The sequence below is a fragment of the Artemia sp. Qi Xiang Cuo genome, chromosome 21 (assembly GCF_049724085.1).
Source record: "Artemia sp. Qi Xiang Cuo chromosome 21, ASM4972408v1, whole genome shotgun sequence".
Classification (NCBI taxonomy): Eukaryota; Metazoa; Arthropoda; class Branchiopoda; order Anostraca; family Artemiidae; genus Artemia; species Artemia sp. Qi Xiang Cuo.
The window spans coordinates 22,452,217-22,479,282 of record NC_142814.1 but is presented as its reverse complement, the minus strand read 5'-3'; the positions used below and the strand labels follow the sequence as shown (position 1 = coordinate 22,479,282).

Genomic DNA, 27,066 nt, shown 5'->3' with positions numbered 1-27,066 from the left:
TTAATTGTTGCCAATCTTGCGCTTTCGCAAGATTAGCAATACATAGGTATATTGACATCGAAAAAAGTTTTTTTTTTACCGTCATAGCGAAACATTTCAGGCCGTAAACTGAAAATGTACCTTAATTGAAGAGGACCGTTGTAGCGAAATGGCGTATAAAGAGCGGCCGTATTGCGAGGTATGGCTGTTTTTATGGCTAGTAATAAGGTAAAGTGACAAGTTATTTTATTGCATAGGCCAAGAGTGACAACTAACGTTTGTCTCTAATGAGCTTTTTATTTTAAGAGATAAGTATTTCTACTGTGAGGTCAAGGGGATAATGCTGTATTGTACTAGGTTGGCTATACTAACAGATCAAGTTCCAAGTTCTCCTTCTCCTTAACAGTCTCCAATCTTGTTCGACAGTCTTCAAATCCTTTATATTTGTAGCATCTCCTGGACTGATTTAATTGATTGAAAACATAAATAATGTTAGCCATAAAGGGATTTCCTCTATTATATTTTTTTTTTGGGGGGGGGACCTACTATTGTCTCAATTTGGACAAAAAAGAATTATAACATTAGGTAATATATTTCTGGTTTAAAGTGCCGGAGCCATAAAATTAGAAATTTGACCAGAAGTTTCAGTGGGCCAATGATAGTATGGAAAATATACCTTGTGTTTCCGAGAAGTAGTGCGCAAGCCTGTTAATTTTGAAACCTATGGTGGGCAACTTCCCATCAACAGTTGTCTTGTGCAGGCTACTTTTTTTTCTGCCAATTTGTATCGAACTATTTTTAACAGTCTCTAAATTTTTTATGTTTGCAGCCTTGTACAAACTGATTTAAATGATTGAAAGCATAAATAATATTTGGCATCAAGAATTTTTGTTTATAATAATTTTTGTTTTGGGACCTACTGTTGTCCACAGATAGGATATACAAAAAGTATAACATTAGGTAATATATATATATATATATATATATATACCAATATAAATATTATACACAGTGCAAAATGTATGAGAGGTTTAGTTTGTGTATGCCTTACCTGGGGGGCTAGTCTATATCGGCGTTTGGGTGAAATATTACCAGTTCTCATTTATAAGTTACCATCGTCAGAAATACGCGCTAAACCCGAAATGGAGTTATAACCAAATTACCAGGGTGGCGAATTTGAATGTTGTGAATGCTGTCCACAAGTGTCATGGTCAATTTTAAAGTAAAAGACGTAAGTATTGCTATTTTGGACCAAAGTAGCCAAAAAACAGTGCCGGAACCGTGAAAATTAAAAAACTAGACCAGAAGTATCAAATTCGAACCACAAGGATTATTGCAGTTTGATTTTTTTTTGTTAAATGAATATATTTTTTCTTACTTTTCTCTTCACGTCCTTTATATTTTTTAATACTTTACTGGCTTCATATAGAATGAAAACGCAGCTCCCCATAGATCTGCTAACCTTGGCTATAGGCTTAGCTTTTCTTGTCTTATTAAGCTGCGAATAAGCTGGCATATGCACTTGCAAGTAGAAGTGGGAATATCTTAAAAGAACGGATTTTTTGATTTGGCTAAATTGCTCCAGGGGTTTATTTATTTCTGCAGAGGAAGCTTCATTCAAAATATTTACAGGTAATTTCAAGGTAGAGTAACAACTTTTCCAAATACCTGCCTAAAGTAAATAGTACTTTTCCTGACAGATTTTCTTCATCGTTTGTTTTGTGGGATCGTTCAATTTGGTTCTGTTATAGTCAGTTTTAAATATACAGCTTTAAGAGAAACTTTGTATCCTACATCAATCGCAGTACAGTTATTTTCTACGAAAGGCATCACAGACTGCAACGTGAACTCTTATCGTCCAGACGATACTCAAAAGCTGTATGTTTTGCAGGCCTGCCGCAGAGAATTATAGCGACATTTTATGATTTTGATTTGTACGCTTTGTTTAGATGTTTGGCAACAGAAATATCTAATAGGCATTAATCTAAAATTACTTGAAGTGTTCGTGGGTCTTTTTTTTTTGTAAAAATTCTACTCAATAAGTTACTTAACAAAGCAACTAAAATTGTTCAGTGACTAAACTGCCATGAAAAGTGAATATTGCTTATGTGTGAACATCTGTGTGGATTATTGTTTTTGCAATGCAAGTGCACCCCCTCCCCCTCAACTGAAAATCCTTTTTAAATATCAGACAATCCACTAATATAGTTCAAACGGTACTTGTGCATTATACCCACTCTTTTGTATACTGCTAGTTTGGTTAATGCTAATGAAATAAAATAAAATATGATGAATATAGAATAGTTTAGAAACAAATTTGGGCTATATATTTGCACATTAGGGAGGGTGGGGGTAAAGAAAAAAAAACAGATAAAAAAGACAGATACCAAAATGGATTACATTTCTTCTCATTCAAGTAAAAAGTCATGGTGTGTCCATTTTTACACTCTTTTGTTTTGGGCAATAACCCCTTATCCTGAAAAAATTCAACCGCCTCTTTTTCTGTCTTTGGAAAATTCCAAATTATAATTTTAACACTCATTTTAGATGACCCGTTTCACACAACTCGACTCTAACAACTGTTTTATGATCGGGTATCTCTCCCTCATATCTCTCCCGCATCTGTCCCGGTAACTGCCGCGTCTCATTTGACATATATAAAAGAGTGGGTATAACGCACAAGTACCGTTCAAACACTATAGTTTTTCAATAAAAAATTTTAATGATGATTTCAATGAAGAACTTTGAACGGGTTGAAAATTTCCAGGTGTTTTACATCTAAATTCTCTTTTGTGTTACATCTATGTTCTTAACACCTAACAACAAATTTATTTTAATCTTTTGTTACTTTGATATTTGAAGCTTTTTTTTCAATAGTATGATCTTTATATTGTTTCAATCTCATTTTTGTTGTTTCCCTTAAGTTTGTTGTTCTTCACTTATATATATATACTGCTAACTGCATTAAACTTTCAGGACAATCTAGGTGGAAACAGTAAAACTGTAATGGTTGCTGCTATTTCGCCTGCATCGGAAAACTATGAAGAAACCTTATCAACACTACGATACGCAGATAGAGCCAAGCGCATTGTGAACCATGCTGTTATAAATGAAGATCCAAACGCTAGAATTATCCGGGAGCTGAGGGAAGAAGTGGAGCAGCTTAGGGAGCTCTTAATGTCTGCATCAGTAGGTTTTTTTTGTTTCTTATATTATATCCATAGGTGGATGCAGTTTAGTTATTAGAGAGGGAAAGTTTGTTTTGGGGTTATCTGAAAATATAGTTCAAGGGCCAGAAATCTTCTGTTCTACGAACAGGTCTGCCCTTTCCTAATGGCTTTCTAAAATTGATCATAAAATCAAGTGGTTTGAGTCCTTCAATGCTGCGCACGCCCCTTCTCCATCTCAATATATTTAATATAGATAATTTTGGAGATCACACTGCCTTTCCATGACGATTAAATAAAAGTTCAAATAGGGATAAAATTCCTTTTAATAGACAATGATGACAATGATAAATTTCACAAAAATGCTATATTTCGGTCACACATGCAGTGACCGTCATCAGTAGTGACACTTTTGGAAAAACTGATGACGGTCACTGCATATGGGACCGAAATTTTAGTATTTTTGAGAAATTTATCCCTGTTTGTGAAAGTTATCACTGTCTATTAAAACGAATTTTATCCCTGTTTGAACTTTTTTTTATCAATCTATTCAACATTTAGTCTTTACATCCTCCCATAATGTTTCTGTTTCTTTAAATTTCTTTCTTGTAACCTGTTCTCACCCTTTTTAATAACGTCCTGCTTTTGGTTTGGCTCTAGAACTATTTCCAAAAAGTATGGTTTCTTTTGTCAGGTCATTCATCATCCGTAAAACGTAACCTAATTATTTAACTGTCCTTTAATTATAGCCCTAGAAAGTGCGATTGAATTACCTTTTTCACGCAGGTTATTGTTTGATACTAATAAAAAAAAACTTTTCGGCTAAAAAAGTTTTTCAAAGAAAAGAAAAGAGCCCCATTAAACCAAAAATTAACAGAAATAAAGTCAAATAATTTTCCAACCGTGAAACTACCGGAAATAACGATCAATAAGTAAATGAAACCCGAAACGAACAGAAATGACTACAAATAACCGAGTCAAACTCAAAACAAGCGGAAATTAACATAAGTAGGGCTGATGCCCCCCCCATGCTTTCTGAAGACTAGAATATAATTTGCATTTTAATGAAAACAAAATACATTTTAAATGTTTTCTCTTTTTTGGCTTTGATAAATAAAAAAATATTAAGACCTTAACGCTTTTTTGACTTGATAAATCAAAAATTATCAAAACTTTAAGGAATAAATATCAGTATATGTATATTAAGCTGTCAATCCACATTCCTTTTTTCTTTCTTCAGTAAAGTGCAAATTACGTTCTGGTCTTCAGAAGGCAGGGGGGCGTCAGCCCTGCTAAGAGTTGGGCTGTCGCAACTTTATTGAGGAATGCTACAGCCTTAAGTGCAACCCACTGTTGCAGCTACTGCTACATAATAACGAGTGAACCAGGAAGAATACTAATTTGAATGGAAATACAAATATCTACTGCTCTTTATAAGTAAATAAATATTTTTGCCACTGCAAAGTGTCGTATTCTACTATTTTGTGTTGCAAAATAGTAATTTTTTCTCCAATAGCTTCAACATACCAGAGAATGCAAATTATGAAATAGCCAAGCGATTTATCATGGTATAAAATTCCGAACTGGAGATTTATAGCTCTTCATCTCCAAAACTGAGGCAAATCGCATTTTAGCATGTGTAAGACGACTGTTGTGTCCCCTTCTTTTGCTTTGGCGGTGAACGTATCGAACACATGGATCGTACGTAATCATGGAGTGACTCATTTGAACGGAAATTAAAAGTTCTAGCACCCTCTTTTTAAGTCACAATAAGAATTTCCCCGCTACAAAGTACCATCTTATGGCCAGGGGCGTCCTGAGGCTCATTTTATTGGGGGCGATCTTCGTACATTTTACCGAATCGCTACCTGATTTATGCTGAATTTTCGGCAGGAATCAGGAATTTTGCTAAATTTCGGCTGATGTTCCAAAATTTGTGCCAAAATTTTGGCCTTCGGCGAAAATTTTACTGAATGCCAAAAAGGTTGGAGGGGGGGGGGTGCCCTCCTCCCCCCCCCCCGGGGGCCGCCCCTGCTTATGGCACAAATTAACAAATTTAGCCCAATATGGCCAAAAGGCCCCCAAGTAAGAAATCTGAGATAGCCAATTGATGGAAAACTGTAAAATTGTATAGAAATTATATAACTCTTTAAAATACTCCCCCTAAAATTCTTTATATATTCTTGAGTTTTATAAGTTTCATGGAACGATGTTTATAATTTTGTCGTCGTAATATGGCTTCGTTTTTAATTAGGTTTTACTAAAGCGAGTCTTGGGACGAATTTCGGTCCTTAAATGGACTTTTGCTACATAAAGGGCACTAGACATAATTATCCTTGTCAAGGGAGCAGCTCGAGAATTTTTATTGGGGGAGGGGGGAAGCGGGTCCATATCCGGAGAGTCAAGGAGAATGGGCTATATAACTGTTTTTCTTCAGATTATTGGGGGGACCGGCTGCCCCTCTGCCCCCCCCCCTGAAGCGACGCCCCGGGTCTTTGTTCTAATATTATATTAAAAAGATATTTGTAACGATACGAAAAAAATTACTTCACAATCGGTACTGTAAAGTGTTATGTTAATCTATTTTATTGCTCAAACTTATGTTTTTTTCCCATTTAGTTGCCAAGCATAAAAAATGGACACTAAATAAAAAAATCGAGAGGTCGATTGAGAATTTCGAAATAATCTGTTTAGTTTTCATTAAAGCACAAAGGCCCCTTTAGTCATTAGGGGTTTTGAGGGGGGGCTGACTTATTTTTTTCTTTATAATTTCTGATTGTTTTATGCTTGACTTGACCTGAGGCAAGAGCAAACCAAATCCATATTCTGTTTGCTCACTGATTTTAACTCCGAGTAATCATGCTTATCCAATCAAAGGGGTTGGGATTGTCTCCTACTCATACCTGTTTTAGCCATAACTAAGATGATTCAATTTTATCACTCAAAATTAGGAGCCAATATTTCGGAAAGCTACTTTTTCGGGACGTGATCTTCTTTTCTCCAGTTACTTTGCGGTTATTCTTTTGCATTTCTTAGTTTTGCCTTCAGTCTGACGAGCTTGATACAGAATATGTTGATATCAACCTTTTCCCTGTTGTTTTCCAGTGATGCATGGTTCGAAAATGTTACTAAGTATCATTTTAAATACACAACACTTGCTGAAAAGCTCCGTCATAAAGAGAAGTAAACCTTTCTATCCCCTGTATTCCTTACTTTTGAACCAGTAAAGAAACATTCAGTGCCAATGGCCTGATTTGAATTAGGCCAATTAGTTGTGAGAAGCAAGTGGAGGTGGCTTTGAGTTTTTGAAGCATTGACTTGTCTGTTTTAGAACTTAATATGGATGGATGCTTTTTCAAGTTGTATCATTTTAATTTGCGTTTTGAATTCATATTTGAATATATATTTTCAAGAGTAACTCTTGTTGAAAGAGTATTCTGAATTGTTTTCTATTAATCCATTTCATTATTTTGTTTCGGGAAGAAGGAGGAACATAGCATAAAAACATAAGAATAGGGAATTCATGGGGAATACAAAAAAATGTAGGAAATATCCCAAAATTCTTTGCATATTGGAGGGGAAAGAAGCCCATACCCAAAGGCGTGTGTTTTTCGTGAAAGTATTTGTCTTAAAAGCAATGTTAAAAATAAACAGGTCCATCTCTACTCGATTAGTTAATCCATTTTTTCTATTTTATGAATTTTTTAACTTTAGCTTTTGTTATTCTTTGCCAAGATACATAGAAAGAAGATGAAAGGGCAATCCGTGGTGCAATTCGTGGTGCAATCGAAAGTGCAATTCTTTTTTTTTATATTAGGACTAAAGTTAAAGTTCTTAACACTAAAGTTATAAATTAAAAATTGTATGTATTGTATAACTAATTATGTAAAATAATTAAATAAGTGTTCAAATAAAATCACTCTATGAACCGAATGCTTACCATTTCTGAATCAGCATTAGACGACAAAATTTTCTCACTTGGCAGCTTTAAAAAACAAAAAAAAAGAATGTTTATATTTTTGGTTACTATAGGCTGCAGTTTGCTAGGTTGCCCAGAAACAGCGAAAGTGATCGGCTGTTATTGTAAACTTTGTGTGACGTCGTAGCCGGGTATCTGATCGTGTTCTACCTAGGGAGTCTTTTGTTCGTATAATCATATGTAGAAAGTTCCAATGAAGACTGAGACGAACGTTTAGGAATATCGGAGATTTGTTTGCAATTGTAATAAGAGTGATCAAGGGGTTGTATTTATGATTTTAGTAATTTATATAACTTAAAAATATATTTTTCGCGTTAAATTGTTTGGGAAACATATACGAAAAACCGAGTGAAGGGGAGGCTTGCAGCTCCCGAATTGATAAATATCATTCCTGACAAGATTAAAAGCAGAATATAAGGCTGGAAGAAAATGACTGGCTTGTGGTTACGGAATGCCCGATCAAAGGATATGTTAGGGCATGATAAAAGGAGTGCATGTTCACCTTTGCGAGTGTAGAAGGCCTAAACGAGTGGAGGGAGGCGATGAAAAACTGGCAAAGCCCGCTTTGGTTAGCCACTAGGTTCGAGGTGTGAGCCTTTTTAATTTCACTTTTAATTAATAAAACGAAGTAATAGGATATAATAACAAAATTACTAGATATATAAGCTATCTAAACTATAGTTGTATTAACTATAGAATTATAAGGTCAAAACAATAAATACCAATCTTTTGGGTGACAATAATTAATATATCTTTGCTGATTATCGCAGATAACCCTTTTATTGTTTGCAAAGCCGTACCCAGGATTTTCTTTTCGGAGGGGGTTTTACTAAAAAAAAAAAAATTCGGGGGGGGGGGGTTCACAAAAAAAACATCAAAAAACGCATAGAAAATTTGTTTATGTCCATTTTGTCACGTATTTACGAGTCAGACAAACATTTCGGGGGGGGGGCTCAAACCCCCCTACCCCCCCCTGGATACGGCTTTAATTGTATGTAACTTTGTTCTTCTGGAAGCTGCTTGGAAAATGAGACAGTAACTTTATGTTCTTATTCCAGCACCGAGAAGAAATATCTGAGAAACTTTCTGAAAGTGAAAAACTTATGAAAGGACTTTCAGAAACATGGGAAGAAAAGCTTGAAAAAACTGGTATGTATTGATGCTTAAAATAAAGTTTTCAAATTTTAATTGAATAGTTTCTCAAAATTAAAGGAACTTCTTATTTAATCTGACTAAGAAAAAATAACTCATTGTCGTAAGAGCGGTAGGAAAAACGCACACAAGTAACATAAAACTTTGTTAAATTTTCTGTACAAAGCTTAAATCAACATTCAATTTATCAAAAACTATTAAAAAAGAAAATATCGCTGAAACAACGGTTTAAACCAGATTTAAATGACAGAAAAAATGTATGTTTTTTTACGGAAAGTAAAGAGCAAATCTAAAATTAAAGTGAGCAAAATTTGAAAAATGGAAAACACGAAACTTAAAAAGTTATACAGGAAAACATAAGAAACTATAGAAAAATTTGGAAACATTTATATATTTTTTAGGGGGAGGGGCAAATTCGAAGTTTGTCCCAACATTCTCGCGTACGTACCTTGCCTAAGAGGTCAGAAAGGAAATGAAATAACAGTATTAATTCTGGAAGAGTTAGAATAAGTGCGGAAAATTTGTTTATGGGGATTAGGGGATTTTATGGAAAAATAGAAACAGGAGTTGTATGAAAATAAAAGGACAGAAGCCATATGAAAATGATATATTTCTTGGAGATAGGCAATGATTTTAATGCTTATAATCAAAAATGTATAATCTGGTAACCTACTCCTGAAAAAAAAGGAAAAACAAGGAGATATTGCAATACCCCATTAGTCAATGTTTGAGGAAAAATATAGGTGCCATTTCACACAAAATGCTTATTTAAATAAATTAATTAGAAACGCTATTTTTCACTGAACTATTATATCAACTGTTTCGTTTCTGAGGAGACAAAAGAGAATTGAAGAGGACTTGCTATAAAAAAAATATTGAATTAAATCAATCTTAGAATGAAGCAATAATCGAAAAGAGTGAATATCGGAAACAATATCGTTATCTCTATGATTCTAATTGGCCTCATTTTAGTTGAGCATAAGCATATTGTGCATAAAATGGGCAGAGAGAGGAGGGCAGTCTGTATGACAGAGGCCCCGGGCGCAGAAATTTTAGTGGTGGAAAATTTCTAATAAATGATGTAACAGCTATAATCTTTTTATAATTTTGAAATTTAATTTCTATTAAAATAAAGTAGAGGGTGCAGTTCGCAGTAAGTATACGCAAATTGATTCAAAATTTATTTTTTCCAATATATTCATCACATTTCCTTGAAAATAAAAGTAGGTAGACCGACTTTTATGAATTTTAATGTTTTTTGTGATATTTTTATTCACAGTTTGTTCATAAATGAAAATTTGGTTAAAATTTGCCCGGAAAATCTTTTGGAGACAGGGGGGGGGGACTAATCAAGATTTTGCCCCGGTTAAAAGAGAGGCCAGAACCGCCACTGGGTCTAGGGCTTGGGAAAAAGACCAACAAAAAAAGAGAAATATATCGCAAATACGTCATCTCGTATCAAACAAGGTGTCCTCGGGCGCCTCCTTTGTTCGACTTTGTAGTTTGATCTGTTGAACATGCAAAACTAGTTCAAACGAACACGCTGAAGTTCAAAGGTCAGGTTCCATTTATTCCATTAAATTAACATTTACAGGGACTATATCCCAAAGGGCTCGCTGACCTGTTATTTGGGTAACCACTTTCAATAACTGATTAATAAGAATATTAAACACATCTCTTCTAAACTGCGCCTGAAAATTACAAATAAAGAATAAAGTATTAACGCAACGACTGTTCACACGAATATGGTGATTTCTCCATCACCCGACAATTAATTCAAGCCAAATTTTTGTCTACCTCATCAAGGAATTAGCACTAACTAATTAATACCCAATATTTAATTAAATCTTATATATAATTTACTAATAACAAAGAAATTTCCATGGGTTCTTAAAGGAACCAAGAATTTGGGACAGCTGGATCTCAACAGGAATTGAGTTCCAAGCACGCCTCGTAGTCGCGCCCAGACCGAAGTCTGAACGAACTGAGGGAGTGGCCGGAAGTATTACATAAACTTTGTTACGAACTGCGTACGGATTTACTTCACTAACTAGTGCAAACAGCCCAGAAAAGCGTGATGGGATCCATTCGCATAATCTTGTGTGTTATTTGGCTATTGTTCTCTTTTTTTTTGGTTGTTGCGTATATTGTGTTTTTTTCATCCCCCTTGTATCCCTGGCCATGGAGCCTTTCGAGGGGAATAAGGGTATTATATTTCCATTTTGTTTTTAATGGTGAATAAAAACTATGAACTGAAAACTCTGAGGGAACATATGGAGAAAATATGTTCTCCATCTTCAGGAGATCTTCAGGAGATGAACGGAAGTGTGGGTAGTTGTCTGTAGGACTCTGTAGGATGAGGATAAATATCAGAGAAGTATAAAAGACGAAGAATAGAGAAAGGAATTACTCGCTTTTGTTTTCGTATGATTCCAAGTCCACGTGAAACTTTGACTCTCATTAACTGAATGCGCTGCTTAAGTGATAGATATTCAACCAGAAGAATTCCCAGGAACCAGAAAAAAAAACGAATGTAGGATTTTTTTTTACATTTAATGCTAGTTGGTTTCCTTCGAACCATGTCTATATCTTCCCCGTCATTGTTAGGAGGTTCAGTGTAAGGGTGATTCATCTGGAGCTTTGACACCTAGACTACTGTTATCCACGAATGCCACCAATTCTTCCTGATTATTAGATACATTCGTTGACGCAGCCCGATAGTAACTTTTCTCGCACAATCCACAGCATATTTTGGCAATGGAAAGTTTATGTCACTACAGTTGCTTTGAAAACCGCTTTGAAATTTTAATTAATATAGGCCATAGTTCGATCTTTTCTAGGCTACTGCTACTGGTGCAACTGATTGCTGCTACTGCTGCAACTATGATAATTTTTTTTGCTGTTAGTCTTCAATGCCAATTAGTTCAAGTTTATTTCCTCTCGAAAGCTCAGATAATTAGTTGTTTCAATCATGAAAAGAAAAAAAGTCTATTAATCGTTACATACATGCTGAAGCGTTTTTACTTTTTGCGTTTGATCGGGAAGATAGTAGGCTATATCGTAAAATTTTGTTGACATTTCGAAAAACTCTAGGCCGTTATTAACAATTTTTTAGGTGTGTAGTAAATAATATTTGAAGGGAATCCTACTATTATTGTTGCAATTTTCACCACCTATGCTGCAAAGAATTTTGAACTTCCTATAAGAAAATATATTTCTGTTAATTTGCTTCTGGAACTTCAAAATTAGGAGAATTGATTATTAGAATTAAAATTATTAAGAATACAAACAAGGCAATTCTCCAAAATAAGAGGGGCAATGCCCCAACTCCCAAATGGCTGGTCTAATGGACGTCAAAACCAGTGACCAAGTAATGAAGGCCGGGTTAGGAGTAGTAAAAATCTATCTGCGGAAACCTTGCGACACGATGCAAATGTTGCAATTCCAAATTTTGCGAAAACTTGATTAAACAATTTGAACGCTCGTACGATGTTCTCATGCTCTGCCAGCGTTGTTTTTTCGTAAAGTATTTTTGCAACGCGCTGGGGATATGTTTTAGCCATTAACTTTGACAGTTCAGATAAGCACAAATAACATTTATCAATCCTGAGTCAGCTTTGAGTTTTTATAATTTTTTTTTTTTTTATTTCCTTACTGGGCAATTTTTTTCAAAACTTGTTGTTTTAAACTTTACTTGCTAAGGGGACTGAGAGGGGGTATGCAAAGAAGGGGGGGGGAGGGGGTGCAAAAGAAGTTGTGTGCATCATGTTAAGATGGTCCACCACAGAGATTTAAAGGCTCTGCCGATTATGCTTCCAAGCCTATCCACTCTTGGTATGAGACTCATTTGACAGTCTAGACAACCTCATTTTTGGAGCCGTAGTAAGTTTATAATGGTGTTGTCAAGAAACATCTAACCAAAGCACGTAGATGTAAGCATTAGCTTTGAAATGAGCTGTTGAACGTCGTAGAGATTTGGTGCTGTAGAAATAAAAAATAAAATACAACGTTTATACACTTCAGCTTTCCTTATATCTTTTTAAAAATTCCAAGAAAATTGCTTTCGTAATTAACTTTTAATGTATTTTTATATTTATTTTTGGGTCTCGACGTCGAATGTGTGACGGAGCAGTGTCAGTTTTATGTTATTTTATTTCGTTTTCTTTTTAAAATAAACCCGACTGAACTTGGAACTTGCCATCAAATTTAAATGGGAATTTTTTGTTCATAAGACCTTTTTTAGCGCTGTTCTTTTAGTTTTCACTTAGCAAAGAGACTGGAAGGGAGTGTATACAAAAAGGGACGACTCTTCAGAGACTCTCCACTCAGAAAATGACACCAAAAGGGTCATTTTCGTACTGTATGGCACGCTACGACAGCGTTATCGAGACGAATTAAAAAAAAGTACGCAGATATGAACAGTAGCTTTAAAATGAGCCATTAAACATATTTCCACGATCCAGCGGTAGACTGTTATTCGTGATTAAAAAAAAAGAAAGAGAGAAAGAAAAGGAGACGCATCACTGCTATCCACGCAAAAAAGTGCTTTTCAAAGTGCACGCAAAAAAGTGCTTTTCCTTGCTTTTCAAGATGGGAGCCTCAAAACCCCGAGTCAAGAGTTTTCAACCATGGTGATTCTGATGATGCACTTTTCATTTTGACCTGCCGCCATTTTCTATGTTTTTCAAGCTCTATTTAAAATTCCCGAAAAATTGATTCCTCAATAGTCTTCTATTATTGAGATAAACCTAAATAACACTTATCATTCCTGAATCATCCTAAAATAAAGAAGTTTTCTCAATAAACTGTTTTTTTTCAAAACGCGTTTTTTGAGCTTTTGATGCAGCGGGCTTTTGTTCGCTCTTTACTAGGTTACAGCTAATGCTGAAACCCTGAATTTAATTGGCATCCAATTTAATATTGAGCCTTCTAAATTATACTACGTATTTTTATTGTTTTAGTGGAATTCAGTAGAATTCGCCGATAACATGATTGGATAAATTGGCCTAATGCTTATTCTATGCTACTTAAAGTCAAATCTTTTTTGTGTAAAACTAATTTGAAATAATTTTCTGCTTTTATTCATAAAAGATATTTTTGTGTTTTGTGTCAAACCTCGCTTAGTTTTTATGGCAAACTTATGCGTAATGATGGTGTGCCGGCTGCGGGGATGTGTTTTTATTAAACACGGACGAGTGTTGCCTTATGCGTCAGATGTCATCTTCTTTTTTTTCTGGATACTCCTTCATGATGACTGTTTTCTGAGTATGCTGAACTATTTATTCTGAGACTTTGAAAATCACATCTATTAATAAGTATAACTCTAGACTAATAAGAACATGATTGCCTTAGAAAAATAATTTTATGTACTGCTAGCTATCGTGTAAACCAGTGCTAAAAACCCATGGTCTGTACCCCTTGCAGAATAAATACTAAGCTGGTTTTTTTTTTTTTTGCGTTTTGACCGATTGAATGAATCGAAATTGTGAGGATTCTCCTGAGGTTTTTTGCTCAGCATGTGAGCCGTTTTGTGCCAGAGAAAGTATAGTTGTGTGAATCTAGAATGCTGCCAGCAATATGTACTCAAAGCTGTGGAAATGGAATCGGTAATGTTTGATTTTCGACAGCTCAGCTAATTACTAGTAAATTTATTTTACTCCCTGACGGAGGATTTTTCTTTCTAGTCATTATCTAGATAATATTACTTAAAAAAAATTGTTGTATTTATTTGTGTTTTGAATTTTTTGTCTTTGCTTTATGGTACATAACATATTTTGCTTACAGAGCGACTCCAACATGAGAGGCAACATGCACTAGAAAAAATGGGGATTAGCGTTCAGGCTTCTGGCATCAAAGTGGAGAAAAACAAATTCTATTTAGTAAATTTGAATGCAGACCCATCGCTGAATGAACTCCTTGTTTATTATCTTAAGGTAAGGTTCAAAACAGCATCTTCAAAATATTCTGGAAGTGTACAGAAACATTTCTATATACGCTTCAAAAAATATAGGGCCGGGGTTATTTTTGGGTATTTCCGGGCTGAACCAGCTGCCTCCTCCTTCTTTCAGCTTCTAATGATGCATATGGCTACTATTTTAATGGGTCAAAGTTAGTCCTTTAGCGATGAATTACTTGAACTAATTGTATTTGTGCCAAACAGTTTTTCGTCAAAGTGTTGACGAAAGTAAAAAAGTCGGTGGGAATATTTTCCAAAAGTGCTTGCATCTTTAGGTATTGGCAAACTTCAGTATTTCTGCCAAAAAAATAATTTACTGCTGTTAGCTATGATGTGACATCCATTTCCATACTGGGAATTCTTTGTTTACACCAATTTTACTCCAATTTAGAATTTGCCTTCAAGGCAAATTTACTAGGGAATAAATCTTGATAGAAAGCGAGATGCGAGATGAAATTGAATTTCCAGTTTGTGGAAGTCTAAATGGCTTATTGCCCCAGATTAAAGGCGAGAATTGTTTTCTGTTTTGTTTATGGAGTTAAAAGAAATGGAATTACCATAAACTAAGGGCAAATTGGTAATTGCTATAAAATATGGACCCTTTTCCATGAAACAACAATTCTGGGAACGACCCTGCTTTTCTTAGATGGATTCCTTGGGCTACAAAGTCAAATAGCCTATTCGAGTGGTTAGCACGCTAGACTTGAAATCTTTTGTCTATAAGGACAAGAGTTCGAGTCCTTGTGTCACAGGTTATTTGGTTTGGAATACGGGTCAGTTGCTCGACTCTGTAAGTTTAGCCAGAGTCGACCCAGCTCTAACAGGGTACTTGGATAAATCTAGGGAAGGTAATCAGGAAGGGTGTGCGAAAGCATAGGATGGCTGGCTCCCAACTGCCCTTGCCCTTCCTAGCTGAAGTGTCATTAAACGGAGATCAGCACCGCCGGTAGGGACTGTAAAGTCCAATGCCATATTCTTTATATATATATATATATATATATATGTATGTAATGGAACATCTTTTAGTGGTTAGAATAGCTTAAAGTTAACATAATGGCTCCAGGTCGTACAAAAAAAGAGCATATACTAGAAAAAAATCCATTAAAATCATTTAACTGTGTTCAAGATGAAGGATAATATTTATAAATCAGTAGAAAAGAAATTTTTTTTTCTTCCATCAAAGCCATTGTTCTATTTAAACTTGAGATGCGGTCATGGTGAGCAACCTTAGAGGGGGCTTACGCCTTTAGCCCTGAGGAATTTTGCGATGAGACAATTTTCTTAATAAATTGCAGTATATCTTGGGTTTGCTCATTTTTGAAAGTGTCTTTCGCAACTTAAAAAGTTTGAAAATTGCCAATTTACTATTTTGGTTGGTTCTTTTCTTTTTTTGCTCGAAAAACTGTACATACAACCCTTTATAAGCAGAATTTTGAAGACCTTTCTCCCCACCCCAACCCCCCACACGACTTTTTTTGTCCTTGAAACGCACTTTTTTTTGCCTTGCTGCATCTCCCGGATCTTCGGCGATTTTATCCATGGCCTCTATTTCAAACCTACTTACTTCACATTTTCATGCTTTCGCCACTTTCTTTATACTTTTCTTATTTTCATATGGTCTATCGCTCAAATAATTCTTGTACAGACCCCTCCTCTTCTATCTTAAACATAAAGCATTTTCACTAGTTTTCCTAGCTGTGATTCTAACTTTCTTCTCTAAGACACCATCAGCAACTTCACAAACTATTTTCCTACATTTATTCCTTCCATTTTCTTCATTGTCAACTTTTAAATTCTCCAGTTTAGTTTTCAACTGTTCCTGAAAAGTTTCTTTCAAATTCTCATTCTGGAGTCTACCAACGTCACAACTTCCTGGAAGGTTGTTACCATTCCTAAATTTCCATTTGACACTAATAGATGGGGATCTTTACTTTTAACATCAATAACAGTACTCCTATATACCCTAGTATCTTGTGTCAATCCTGCCAGTTTTCGGTTTACAATAATTCGGTTTTTCGGTTTTCAATAAGGTTAGCTGTTTTCCCATTATGTGAATACCATGATAACTTATGGGCCATTTCATGACCAAATACTGTATTGGTTGTAACTATATTGTTGTACCTACGAAATTGCAACCATTTGTAACCAACAGTCTGAAACCATTGCTGTTTTCTTTTCCTAAAACAAATTTACCTAGGCCAGGATACTATCTATCCTTATTTCTACCGACTTGGGTATTTAAATCCCCTAATAAAAATGCCATATTTCTACCTTGTTAACTGTCTATTTGTTCCTGTAGCTGTAAGTAAAATTCCTCTGAGTCACTACTATCTCTATCAGTCGGTTCTAGAGGTGCATATATTACTATGACTAATACCTTGCACTTTTTAGTCATAAAATAAGCGACTAGCATTCTATTATTAATACCTTCCCAACCTAAACAAAACTTGTCAGCTTCCTTACCCATTATAAGCCCTAATCCCTACCTAAGTAGCCCATCCTTCCTGCCTGAGTAAATAAATTCTATATCACCTAATTTCTTGCTTCATACCCCTGGAATATGAGTTTCTGATATTCCTAACAAGTCCAGTTTGAAGCGTCTGAAGTCGTCCATAAGAATGTCGATGCGATAGTTGTTTTTTAACGTCGTAACATTCCAAGTTACAATTTTCATATTTTTTAAATCATTAAAATTATTATTATCTCAGGAAAAGTAAGGGCCCCAAAAAATCAGTTTAGGACGGGGACTAACTCGTCTTCTCAAGTTTATTTCAATAGCTTAAGCCGGCTTAGAACCGCACAGCAAGAAGTCCCTGGGCCCATCTTAATCACTGCACGGTTTTCAGCACTTGGCGATGTTCTTCTATCATTAAGACTCGAAATCCTGCACAGACAATCTTAAGCCTATTACCTCCGACTCATTATATATTCATGGTTACAAATATTATGCTACTACGAGGAGACAGTCTATAATAGATAACTTGGGTTTTCCAGCCTAAGGGGTTTTCCAGCCTAAAAAAGCCAACCGAAGCAAACCAAACCCAGAATGATTATCCATTCATCAGAATCCAGTGCAAATGCTGTGTCGTTTACTAGGTTAAGCACTTAATTCTTATTTATTATTAATTCTTATTTCTTATTAATTCTTATTTCTTATTAATTCTTATTAATTATTTTAGAAACTAATGTATTTTAGAAACTTTCTGAATAAAATTAAAGACGGCTTCAACGGCTTGAAGATATAGATTCATAGATAAATAGAAGTTACGGAAGTTTCTATGTCGTAATGGAAAAAAGTAAAACTGTCCAAAATAGCTCTTTTGGTTTATGGAACTAATAATATTTCTTTAATATATTTAATTTCTATAATAAATTAATAATTTACTGTAATATATTTTTACTACAATGTAATATGGTACTATATAATTACTATATAATATTGTATAATATTATTTAATTAAGGCAGTAAAACGTTCTGGTTCTAATTTTAAGATTTGTTATTTGCCTACGTAGCAGTCTTCTCGAAAATGCTGTATCCATGTAAGAGGCCATAAGCTTTTCAGGTCCTTATTATTCTATCTATTATAATTTTTTATATTAATTTGAATTTTAAATGTTTTAAGGATCGCACTCTGGTTGGCCGTTCCGATGCCCCTATTAAACAGGACATCCAGCTTTCAGGACTTGGTATCAATCCTGAGCACTGTGTCCTTGAAATTGAAGATAATACCCTTTCTATGACACCAATGGATGGTTCTGCATGTTTTGTGAATGGGTCTCCTGTCTTTGAAAAATGTTTACTAGCGAACGGTGACCGGTTACTTTGGGGAAACAACCATTTCTTCCGGCTCAATTGTCCGCGGACCACATGGAAAACTACTGGTAAGTGCAGTTATAGTAATAAAAACGAATATGTTAAAATTATGTAAATAATATCGCTAACCATGTCTTTCGCTTTTCCCCCTCCATTGTTGCCCTATTTCTCCTTCTCTCTCGAACTGATTTTCCCTTCCCCATCTACCCTTTTTTTCTATGAATTCAAATTTAGAACCTTATGTAAAAAAAAACAAAAAGCTCTTGGAAAATACACGTTGTTCATAGTAGGATTATTTCAAGATTCTCCTCTAAGGTCATATTTTCTTCATGAAGTTTTTGAGAACATCCAGATGTACCAAAAATCTAAAACCTGAAGAATCCTATTCCCTTTCGTGAAAAGATGGTATCCCAAATGAAATAAGAAATTTATCCTGGCATTAATACCATCAAAATCACTTGAAAGATTCGCCGTGACGATGAAAAAAAAAGAAAAAGGTACTATTTTGTTTTTTTTTCTTGTTTCTTGTTTAATGCAGTTAATCTGATAAGCTTTTGAATGGACTCAAATAAAACAACTTGAAAAGTTGCGAAAAGCAATCAGGCATCAAAGTGGAGGCAAACTTTTCATATTTAGAATTAGCCTTCAGCAGAAGACTGAGAACGAAATGAGCACTCGTTTCGACTTATTTATAATTGCAGTTTCTACAACTGCTAAAACTTCTCTAAAAGAGAAGACAAAGATCAAATTTAGGAACAATTTTTAAAGAAGATTCTTGACTACTTCTATCTTTGAGTAATATTTTGAATATATAAACATAATTATTGTATAAACATATAAGTCTATTTTAGTTTGTAATTCTTGAATGTTTTTTGTTCCTAAAACTAGTTTTGATCTACTAAAGTCGTTGAAAATCTTTGTCAGTAAAGCAAAAAATCTGAACACTTTTTGGGCTTTTTGGGAAAAGAATTATGAGACATGACTATGATCATGCCTGCTTGTAAATTGAAATTATTCCAACAATAAACAATAAAATGTAATTAAATCTATCTTTCAAACATGAGTTTTTTGGCTTACCGATCAGAGGTAAGATTGGACCACAAGTGTGACTGATTTGGTACAATGTTCTCCTAATTGTTAGGTTTCAAAATTAACATTGAATTTAAAGAAATGATCTGAGCTAATGAAAATTCAATTCAATTCAATTTATTTATAACCTGTCAAAACAAAAAGGGGTGCACATCCCCTAAATGACAGAGTAATAAGGGGAAAAAAAGAAAAAAGAGAAGAAAACTTATACACTGAACAAAAATAAGTGGTTTTTACAATCATAATAATCATAGACATAAATCACAAATACTATATCATAATCACAATATAATCAAGCCATAAATCAAAAGACATAAAAAAAAAAAATCATAATCCAATCATAAAAATCATAAAAATAAAGAGGACCAATCATGATTTAGTTTACTCGTGAAAGATTTAAAATCTTTCATTCTTTTATCAATAATTGTGGAAGGAAAAATGAGCTTAAATTCTTGGGACAAAAAAGAGTTACTAGTCCAAGGGGGATTTAGCAAATTTAAGATAAATCCGGTGAACAAGTTTTTTTTTTGAAGCAGGAAAAAGTTGCCAAATAGGAGACAGAGCAAAAAGATGAGGCAGTTTCTTCTTTCAGAAAACGAAATTCTAAAACACAAACTGTCTAGCCCCTTATTTTCAAGAGAAAACCATTTATCACATTTATCAGCTGCTGCGCTCTCTCTGATGTTGGTAATTTTTTCAAGTAGGGGTTTGTCTAAAAACAATGAGTTAAAACTAGACCCCGGCGCCGCGCCGATGAGGGTAGACCGGCGGCGGCGGGGCCAAAAACAGCGCGCCACGCCGTGCCGCCGGCAAGATCAATGTTTACCGCAAATATTAATGTTTTCATCAGTCTTTCTCAAATCACAGCTTAAATTTACAACAGATTCGAGCCTATTCATGAGTTCAAAACTTCACAAGTCGCTGGTTTGAAACTGGTCTTCTTTGTTATTCATCAAGAGAAGTAGAAATCTGGTAGAAACGAAATGGCTGTGGCGTTTCAGAACCATTGCATAATAGTTGAAGTATCTATTAGCTATGTATTCTTAACATAAATAATTATCAAAATTAGTAGTTTTTTTCATCAAGCGTTACTGCATACAAAACTTCAAATACCGTATCACAAAATTCGTCAGTTATCTGGGTAAAAACTTTGAATATAAGTTTGACCTTAGAAGCTTAATTTTTTCATAATGCCCTTTGCCAATATCTGCTTTGTCACCTTTAAAAACAATTGAAATGGGCGACTTTGATATCGGTCGTTTTTTTTTGCTCTTTTAAAATACTAAAAAAGCCTTCCTTGTATTAAAAACAGGATTTAAAAACAAATAAAAAAAAAAAAACATCTAGTATAACTCACGAAAATCTTGTTAATTTTTTAATTATCATAGGGGCTGGACAAAGATGTTGTACGGAGCATTTTTGCTTGGCTTCTTCCTTCTTTAATTTACATGTGTTGATTCATATTTCAAACATTATCCAAGTGTCGAAATCTACCGTACATAAAACATAAAACAATATTTACAATACACAAAAGAACATACAATTGCAAGGAGAAATATATGTAAAACACAAAAACACATCAACCTGTCCTACCAATTTTTTCCACAATCATTTATGATCGTTTTGAATAGGATAACTTAAAATTTCACCTTAAAAAATAATCAAGCATCAGTTCCCAATGACGAAATGTGGATGACCCACCTCAGTACTGGAAGGAAAATGGAAGTTAAATTCCAATCAACGTGTCAGTCTCAGCCAATTAGCTTGGTCGAACTTAAATGAATTTATATAATGGAGGATATCAGAAAATTGAACAACTTTTCGAAGAGCATGCATAGCAATTCAACGTAATCTTGTATGATTCGAATATGTTTCTCAACTATAATTAAACTGAAATGAAAACATTATGACGGTAAAAACTTTTAACGAAGACAGTGAACGTTTATAAATTTTCCTTAGGGGTATTCTCATTGAATTTCCTTTCTTTTAAGATCGTGGCAACGCGTCACGGGTAAGCTGGTATACTAATGAAAGTCCAAATATTAGTATGTGTAAAAAAAGGGTATTTTTCAAAATAGTGCGGAGGGACAAAGAATCTAGGGGTCAACTGGTCGAAAAAAATTCCTTCAGTCAAACTTGGAAGTCTAATCTAACTGCGGGATGTGGCTATAATTGTCATGAATAAAAATCAACTTATCCTCTTTGTATGGACTGAGGCTGCTTTCAATAAGAAAATTCAATATATTTTTTTTTTAATAAAATAATTATCTACCCCCCCCCCCCCCCGTCTGGAAACCACCTTGATAGGATACCGTATCTGATTTAAATTAAAAAAAAAACTTTTTGGCATCCCTGCTTTCAATAAAAAAAAATATAGTTACTACCAATTAAATATAATGACTCACTATGCCTCCCCCTTTTGACATCCCATTTAAAGGATACCGTAAATTCTCTAAATTAAAAAAAAATCTTTTTGGCACCCCTTCTTCAATGAAAAAATTCAAAATATCATCATTTAAATATAATACTTCCCTAAGCCCCCCCCCCCTGGATACCATGCACCTTGATAGGGTACCTTCTCTGCTTTGAATTAAAAAAAAATAATTAACTTTTTGGCATCCCTGCTTCAAAAAAAAAAAAAATTGACATTCTATCATTTAAATATGATATCTCTCTATCGCCCCTCCCCAATGGATACCACCTTGATAGAATACCGTCTCCACTTTAATTTTAAAAAAATAACTTTTCGGCATCCCTACTTTCAATAAAAAAATATCAAGTTACTATAACTTAAATATAACAACTTCCTATGCCCCCCCCCCTATGGATACCATCATCTTGATAGGATACCGTCTCTGCTTTAAATAAAGAAAATAATTATCTTATTGGCATCCCTGCTTTCAAAAAAAAAATTCGAAGTATTATCATTTAAATATGATAGCCCCCCCCCCCTCTAGATACCACCTTGATAGGATGCCGTCTCTGGTTTGAATTAAAAAAAAAAAATTTTTTGCATCCCTGCTTTCATTAAAAAAAATTCGAGATATTATCATTTAAATGTAATACCTCCCTACCCCCCCCTCTGGATACCACCTTGCTAGGATACCGTCTCAGCTTTACATTAAAAAATAATTTATTTAATAATTAACTAGGTCACTATATGGTTCAAACAGACACGCGAAATAACGTTAAACAGCTTAGTGTTCCCTGAAAAAAAAAATTGAGGGTATGAGTAAAGGGGTACGAAGACAACATCAAAAAAGACGAAATTATTCAGATATTCCTCAAACTATTGAAAAACTGAGTTATAGATTCGCCGTGGCATTCAATAAGATCCAAAGAATCTAATTAAAAGGGAGAACACACAAAACCCAAATTAGGCCAGTAGCCTACAAGAAATTGCAAAACAGCCAAGACACTGAATAAGTCCGAAGGGGGGACCCTGGGTCTATCAAAATATTTCAATGGTTTCCCAGGGAATTTTATAGTTTTTTTTCCATCTCCGCTTTAAATGAAAAAAATAAATATCTTTTTGGCATCCCTGCTTTCAATATAAAAAAATGAGGTATTATCATTTAAAAATTATAGCCCCCTATCCCCCCCCCTATAGGCAATAATTTGCAATTTTTTTTATGAGTCATATTTTTGGGGTAACTTATGTTTAAATATTTTATTCCCCAACCTTATAAATAGCGTATAATATAGCAAAATTTATTAAAAATTTAAAGTTTTTTTTTTGGGGGGGGGGTAAAATATTTTAAGACAGAATATTTTATTTTATTTAATATATAAATGGTTAAAAAATTGAGTATTAAACATTAAGAAAATCTTATCTAAAAACAGCAAAAGAAAAATCCGCAAACTTACAATTCAGCTGTAGAAACGATCTTTCTGCTATCAATTTCAAAATCAAACTGTAGTGGATGTTGCGTTCTATATTTCTATTCAACTTGAAAATAAAATTCTTGACTATGAATGATGTAAGGAATTGCAAGTGGGAAACTGGATTCGAAATGATTTAAACTCATTTCATAAAGACGATACTTTTTTTGTCAACATATGAAGAACTGTGTATATTGCAATATTTACAATGCAATAGCATATTGCATCTGTCTGGTTTTTATGCAAAGTAACAAGAGAAGAAAATTAACTAACCAGAGAGTAGTGAAGAATTATGGTATGTAAAGTAATATTTGCCTGTGACAGTCACTGGTAATAAATCGCTAGGGGCGGAAAGTCACCGTGATAGCCTGATTCTCGAGAATTGGGGGAACCAAATTTTTTTTCGGGGGGACACATAGATTGTCGGGGAAATACCCCAAAATTTGGGGATAGTGCAAGCCCTGCTTGATTACTAATCAGGAAAATCGAATACTAAACCACACGAGAAGGAAAAGCTCCAACTTTGTGGTTGACGCAATAAAAACGTGCCGCACAATTAAGTTTAAGACGCCCGAACGCCGCCACGTGTGCGGGTGGTGGCGCGCCGGCGGCGTTCGGGTGGGGGGCGCCCGGGCCGGGTGGCGGGGGCGTTCGGGCGCGCCGCCGGCGCGGGGCGGGGGGCTCTTATACACTACCTGGTCGTAGAGACATCAGCAGCCAACTTTATTTTATTTACTGGAGGGGGGGGTATGACAGTTGTGTGGTCTCAAGTTTGTTTCCCACTGATCGACCACATTAAATAGGGATGTTTCCTCTCCGTTTTTAGACGCGATGCCTAGTTCATTTGTTTGACTTAATAAGGATCCTGGTTTGAAACAAAACCCGGCTAATCTTATTAGTTTTGGCGCTTATTACGTTGCAGAAGGTCAAAATCGAGATTCGCCAAAAAAACATAAGACTGCACAGATATAATAGGTTGTTTGAATAGAGCGGGGATCACTGACGTAAGGAGGCTCTCTTTGTAGATAGAGTACAGTCTATTTTCAGACAATCTAGCAAAAACTAAAATAAAAGCTTTTTTTATTGGTGCCAAAATTTTGCTCTGAATGATTTTTGTCTGTGTGCATCATGTAGGTCAGACGCTTTTTTTTCTCATGTAATAAAAAGACATTGCACGATCAAATCTTTCTTGTGTTAAGTTACTACAAAGGAAAAGAGCTTTATTCCTCTCCAGTATAACTGCAAATTGAAACTCAAGAAACTTTCAGAAAAGCTGATTAGGATGGAAGCTTCCTAGCACATAAGACTCGAGTTCTTGCTTTCCCGAGTGAAAGAGATATTCCGAAGTCACTGACTGACAATTACAAAATTTTGCAAAGCCTTAAATAAAACCGTCAATTAATCAAAAGTGATAGAACTCTCTTTCATTATCGTCCAAAATTATTATCAAATTTACGTATTATCTAACCCGAATTCCATTGTTTTTTCTTAAGGGGGAGGGGGCAAATCAGGAAAATGGCCATTTAATCACTATGCTTATGTTCAAGCACCATGATTATAGGCATGTTGACCGATTCAATTAGAGAATCACTATAAGATTTTGGATTGACTTGTTGATTTTTTTAGACCAACTGCTGCCCCACATCGTGTTCATGGTGGCTTGGTGGCTTAATGCCGTATTTTTACCTGATTCCTGTCTCCTGATAACGATACAAAATTTTGTTTCGATAACTGCATGACGGCCTAATGTTAATGCTTCAGAGAAAGAACCTAGGACGTCCCAACTACTTGCAATCTCTGCCGTTGTGAATACCGTGCCACTTTTATTTTAAAATATTAATTTTTGAACATTAATTTTTAGATTTTTGTGGAGGATAAAACCTTTACTTCTCCCTATCGTCATATTAGAAAATCAAGACGCAATAGTAGCAAGACGTAATTGCTACGAAGCGTAAATATTGCCGTTAGATGGACTGCAGCATTTTAAAAGGCATTATATGACATTTTTTTAAGTAGATTTCACCCTTGAAATATTTTGATTTTTTTTTCTCATCAAAGCGTTAATTTATTTCTCAAATAGTCAAAAACTAGAGCTATTAATATAAAAATGCGTTATTGTGCAAGAAAAAAAATTACTTGTACAAACAGTTATCCACCTATACAACTGTTAAGTGTCATTAATTCTAAAAAACTTGTTTATAGGGAACCCATTCACTTTTATATATAATGCACTAAAGATGTAAAACAAACGAACGAGCCTCGCTAGCTCATTAGTTAGAGCACCTGTCCCCTCCACCCCACCAATCTCGGGGTTTTAAGTGTGATTATGGTGCTCTGCGATCGTTCTTCTGTCAGAAAAAAAAATATTGAGGGTATATGTTTTGAGTGAATTTACATTTTTGGAGGAAAAAATCGGTATTAGGCTATTTTACGCGTGCAGGTCGAAAAAGAATTCAAATAAGAGAGGGATCTTTTTTCTTAGTGTACGAGTGTTTTCAAATTTGTATTTTCCGCAAGTTTATACTGTTTGATCGCAGATGGGGAATTGAGCTGAAAATTTAGTCTTTTTTTGAGGGGGGCGAGGGGGCGAGACAACTTTAAATTTTGTATCGGCTGGATTTCTCATATCCCCGCAAAAGCGTATACGTTGCGGTCTTATCTTTTTTATCTCTGTCGGCCAACAAGCTTTGTTGGCAGTTTCTTAATATCAGTCGTAAATTTCGTCACAAATTCCCCATTTTTTGACTTTACTGTAAAATTAAAGTCTCAGGTCTTGGATTAATGCACCCAATTTAGGTTATGAATGCTTTCGGGATTGTGAGACTAGAAATTTTTGCCAGAACACTGTTTTTGACCATAGTGCTTCTGACAGCGGGAAGTCCCTGTCTTCTCTGTGCTATGCATTATAAACATTTTTGCCTCTCAATTACTCGGGCTATCTGTCTTGGCTTTTTTCTATAATTAGCCATGTCTTGATGCCTACTGCAAAATTGTTGATTTTCAATTAAAAAAAAAACAAAAAAAAACAAAAAAAACAATGAAATATTCATCTTGGGGTTCGGTGTGAAATATTCATCTTGGGGTTCGGTTTATAGCAAAAAAAAACGAAAAATTACTTTTGGTGTTTGGTTGTTATTGAAAAAGAACTGTTTGCACGACAAAGGTTTTTATCCAGCCTTCAAGATAGGTAAAACACAGTTTTAATGCCTTAAGCTCAAAATACCAACTATTTCTGAATTCAGAAAAGAAAACAACGCATTTTGAAAAAAAGAAATGCTGGATTATCAAGAAACCGGAGTTAGATGTAGAGAGGTGGATTAGACCAATCGAAGGAGCGCATTTCGTTAAATAGAGTGGACTGTAGATATGCATTTGACAAAAGTTTCACATAATGCCTTTTGAATTACCACAGTCGCCCTCTGTGCAGGACTACCTGTGTGTAATTGGTGCTATCCTACTTTAGGAACTTTGAGTGATCCACAAACACCTGCTCAGGCTATAGATTATAATTTTGCTCGTGAAGAATTGATGATGAAGGACTCTTCTAATGATACAATTCAGGCAGCGATAGACCGTCTTGAACGTCAACATGAAGAAGATAAACAAGGTCAGTATTTATTTACTTTTATATTAGCCATTCGTATTTCTCCTTAAGAGCCTCCAAAGAAGAAACGTGCCTAAAGATAATCGAACAGATGTCGAACTGAAATTTACTGAGTCTCAGTTGCTTGACATTTAAATAAGCTTCGTTGCTTTGACGGCTTTTCTAGCAATAAAAGAGTTTTAAGAAACTTAAGACCAATCTGGAGTTTAGAGTTTAGCTAAAGACTTTTTATAAATATAAAAATGAGCATCTGTCAAATTTTACATTATAAATTTAGGATCCTTGTGTTTGAGGAAGTTGATCCTTACTTGGATCTAGTGCTTTTCCCTTTTTCTTTTTAATATAATTTATTAAACAAAAAACGAAAAAAAATTATTTAAAAACGAAAAAAAATTCCTTTTACCTGTGAAGAGGTCTTAACAACCACATATACCCTGCTATCAT

General features: G+C 34.7%; 1 protein-coding gene across 2 annotated transcripts in view; it reads left to right on the top strand.

Moving 5' to 3' along the window:
* Positions 1 to 27,066, top strand: part of Khc-73 (Kinesin heavy chain 73) — a 300,519-nt gene that overhangs the window by 175,365 nt on the left and 98,088 nt on the right. For both annotated transcript variants that reach the window (XM_089106523.1, XM_089106524.1), the window contains exons 8-12: positions 2,956 to 3,168; positions 8,184 to 8,274; positions 14,062 to 14,210; positions 17,857 to 18,115; positions 26,482 to 26,625. In XM_089106523.1, the coding sequence (XP_088962649.1) occupies positions 2,956 to 3,168; positions 8,184 to 8,274; positions 14,062 to 14,210; positions 17,857 to 18,115; positions 26,482 to 26,625 (856 nt within the window). The remainder of the gene's footprint in view (positions 1 to 2,955; positions 3,169 to 8,183; positions 8,275 to 14,061; positions 14,211 to 17,856; positions 18,116 to 26,481; positions 26,626 to 27,066) is intronic.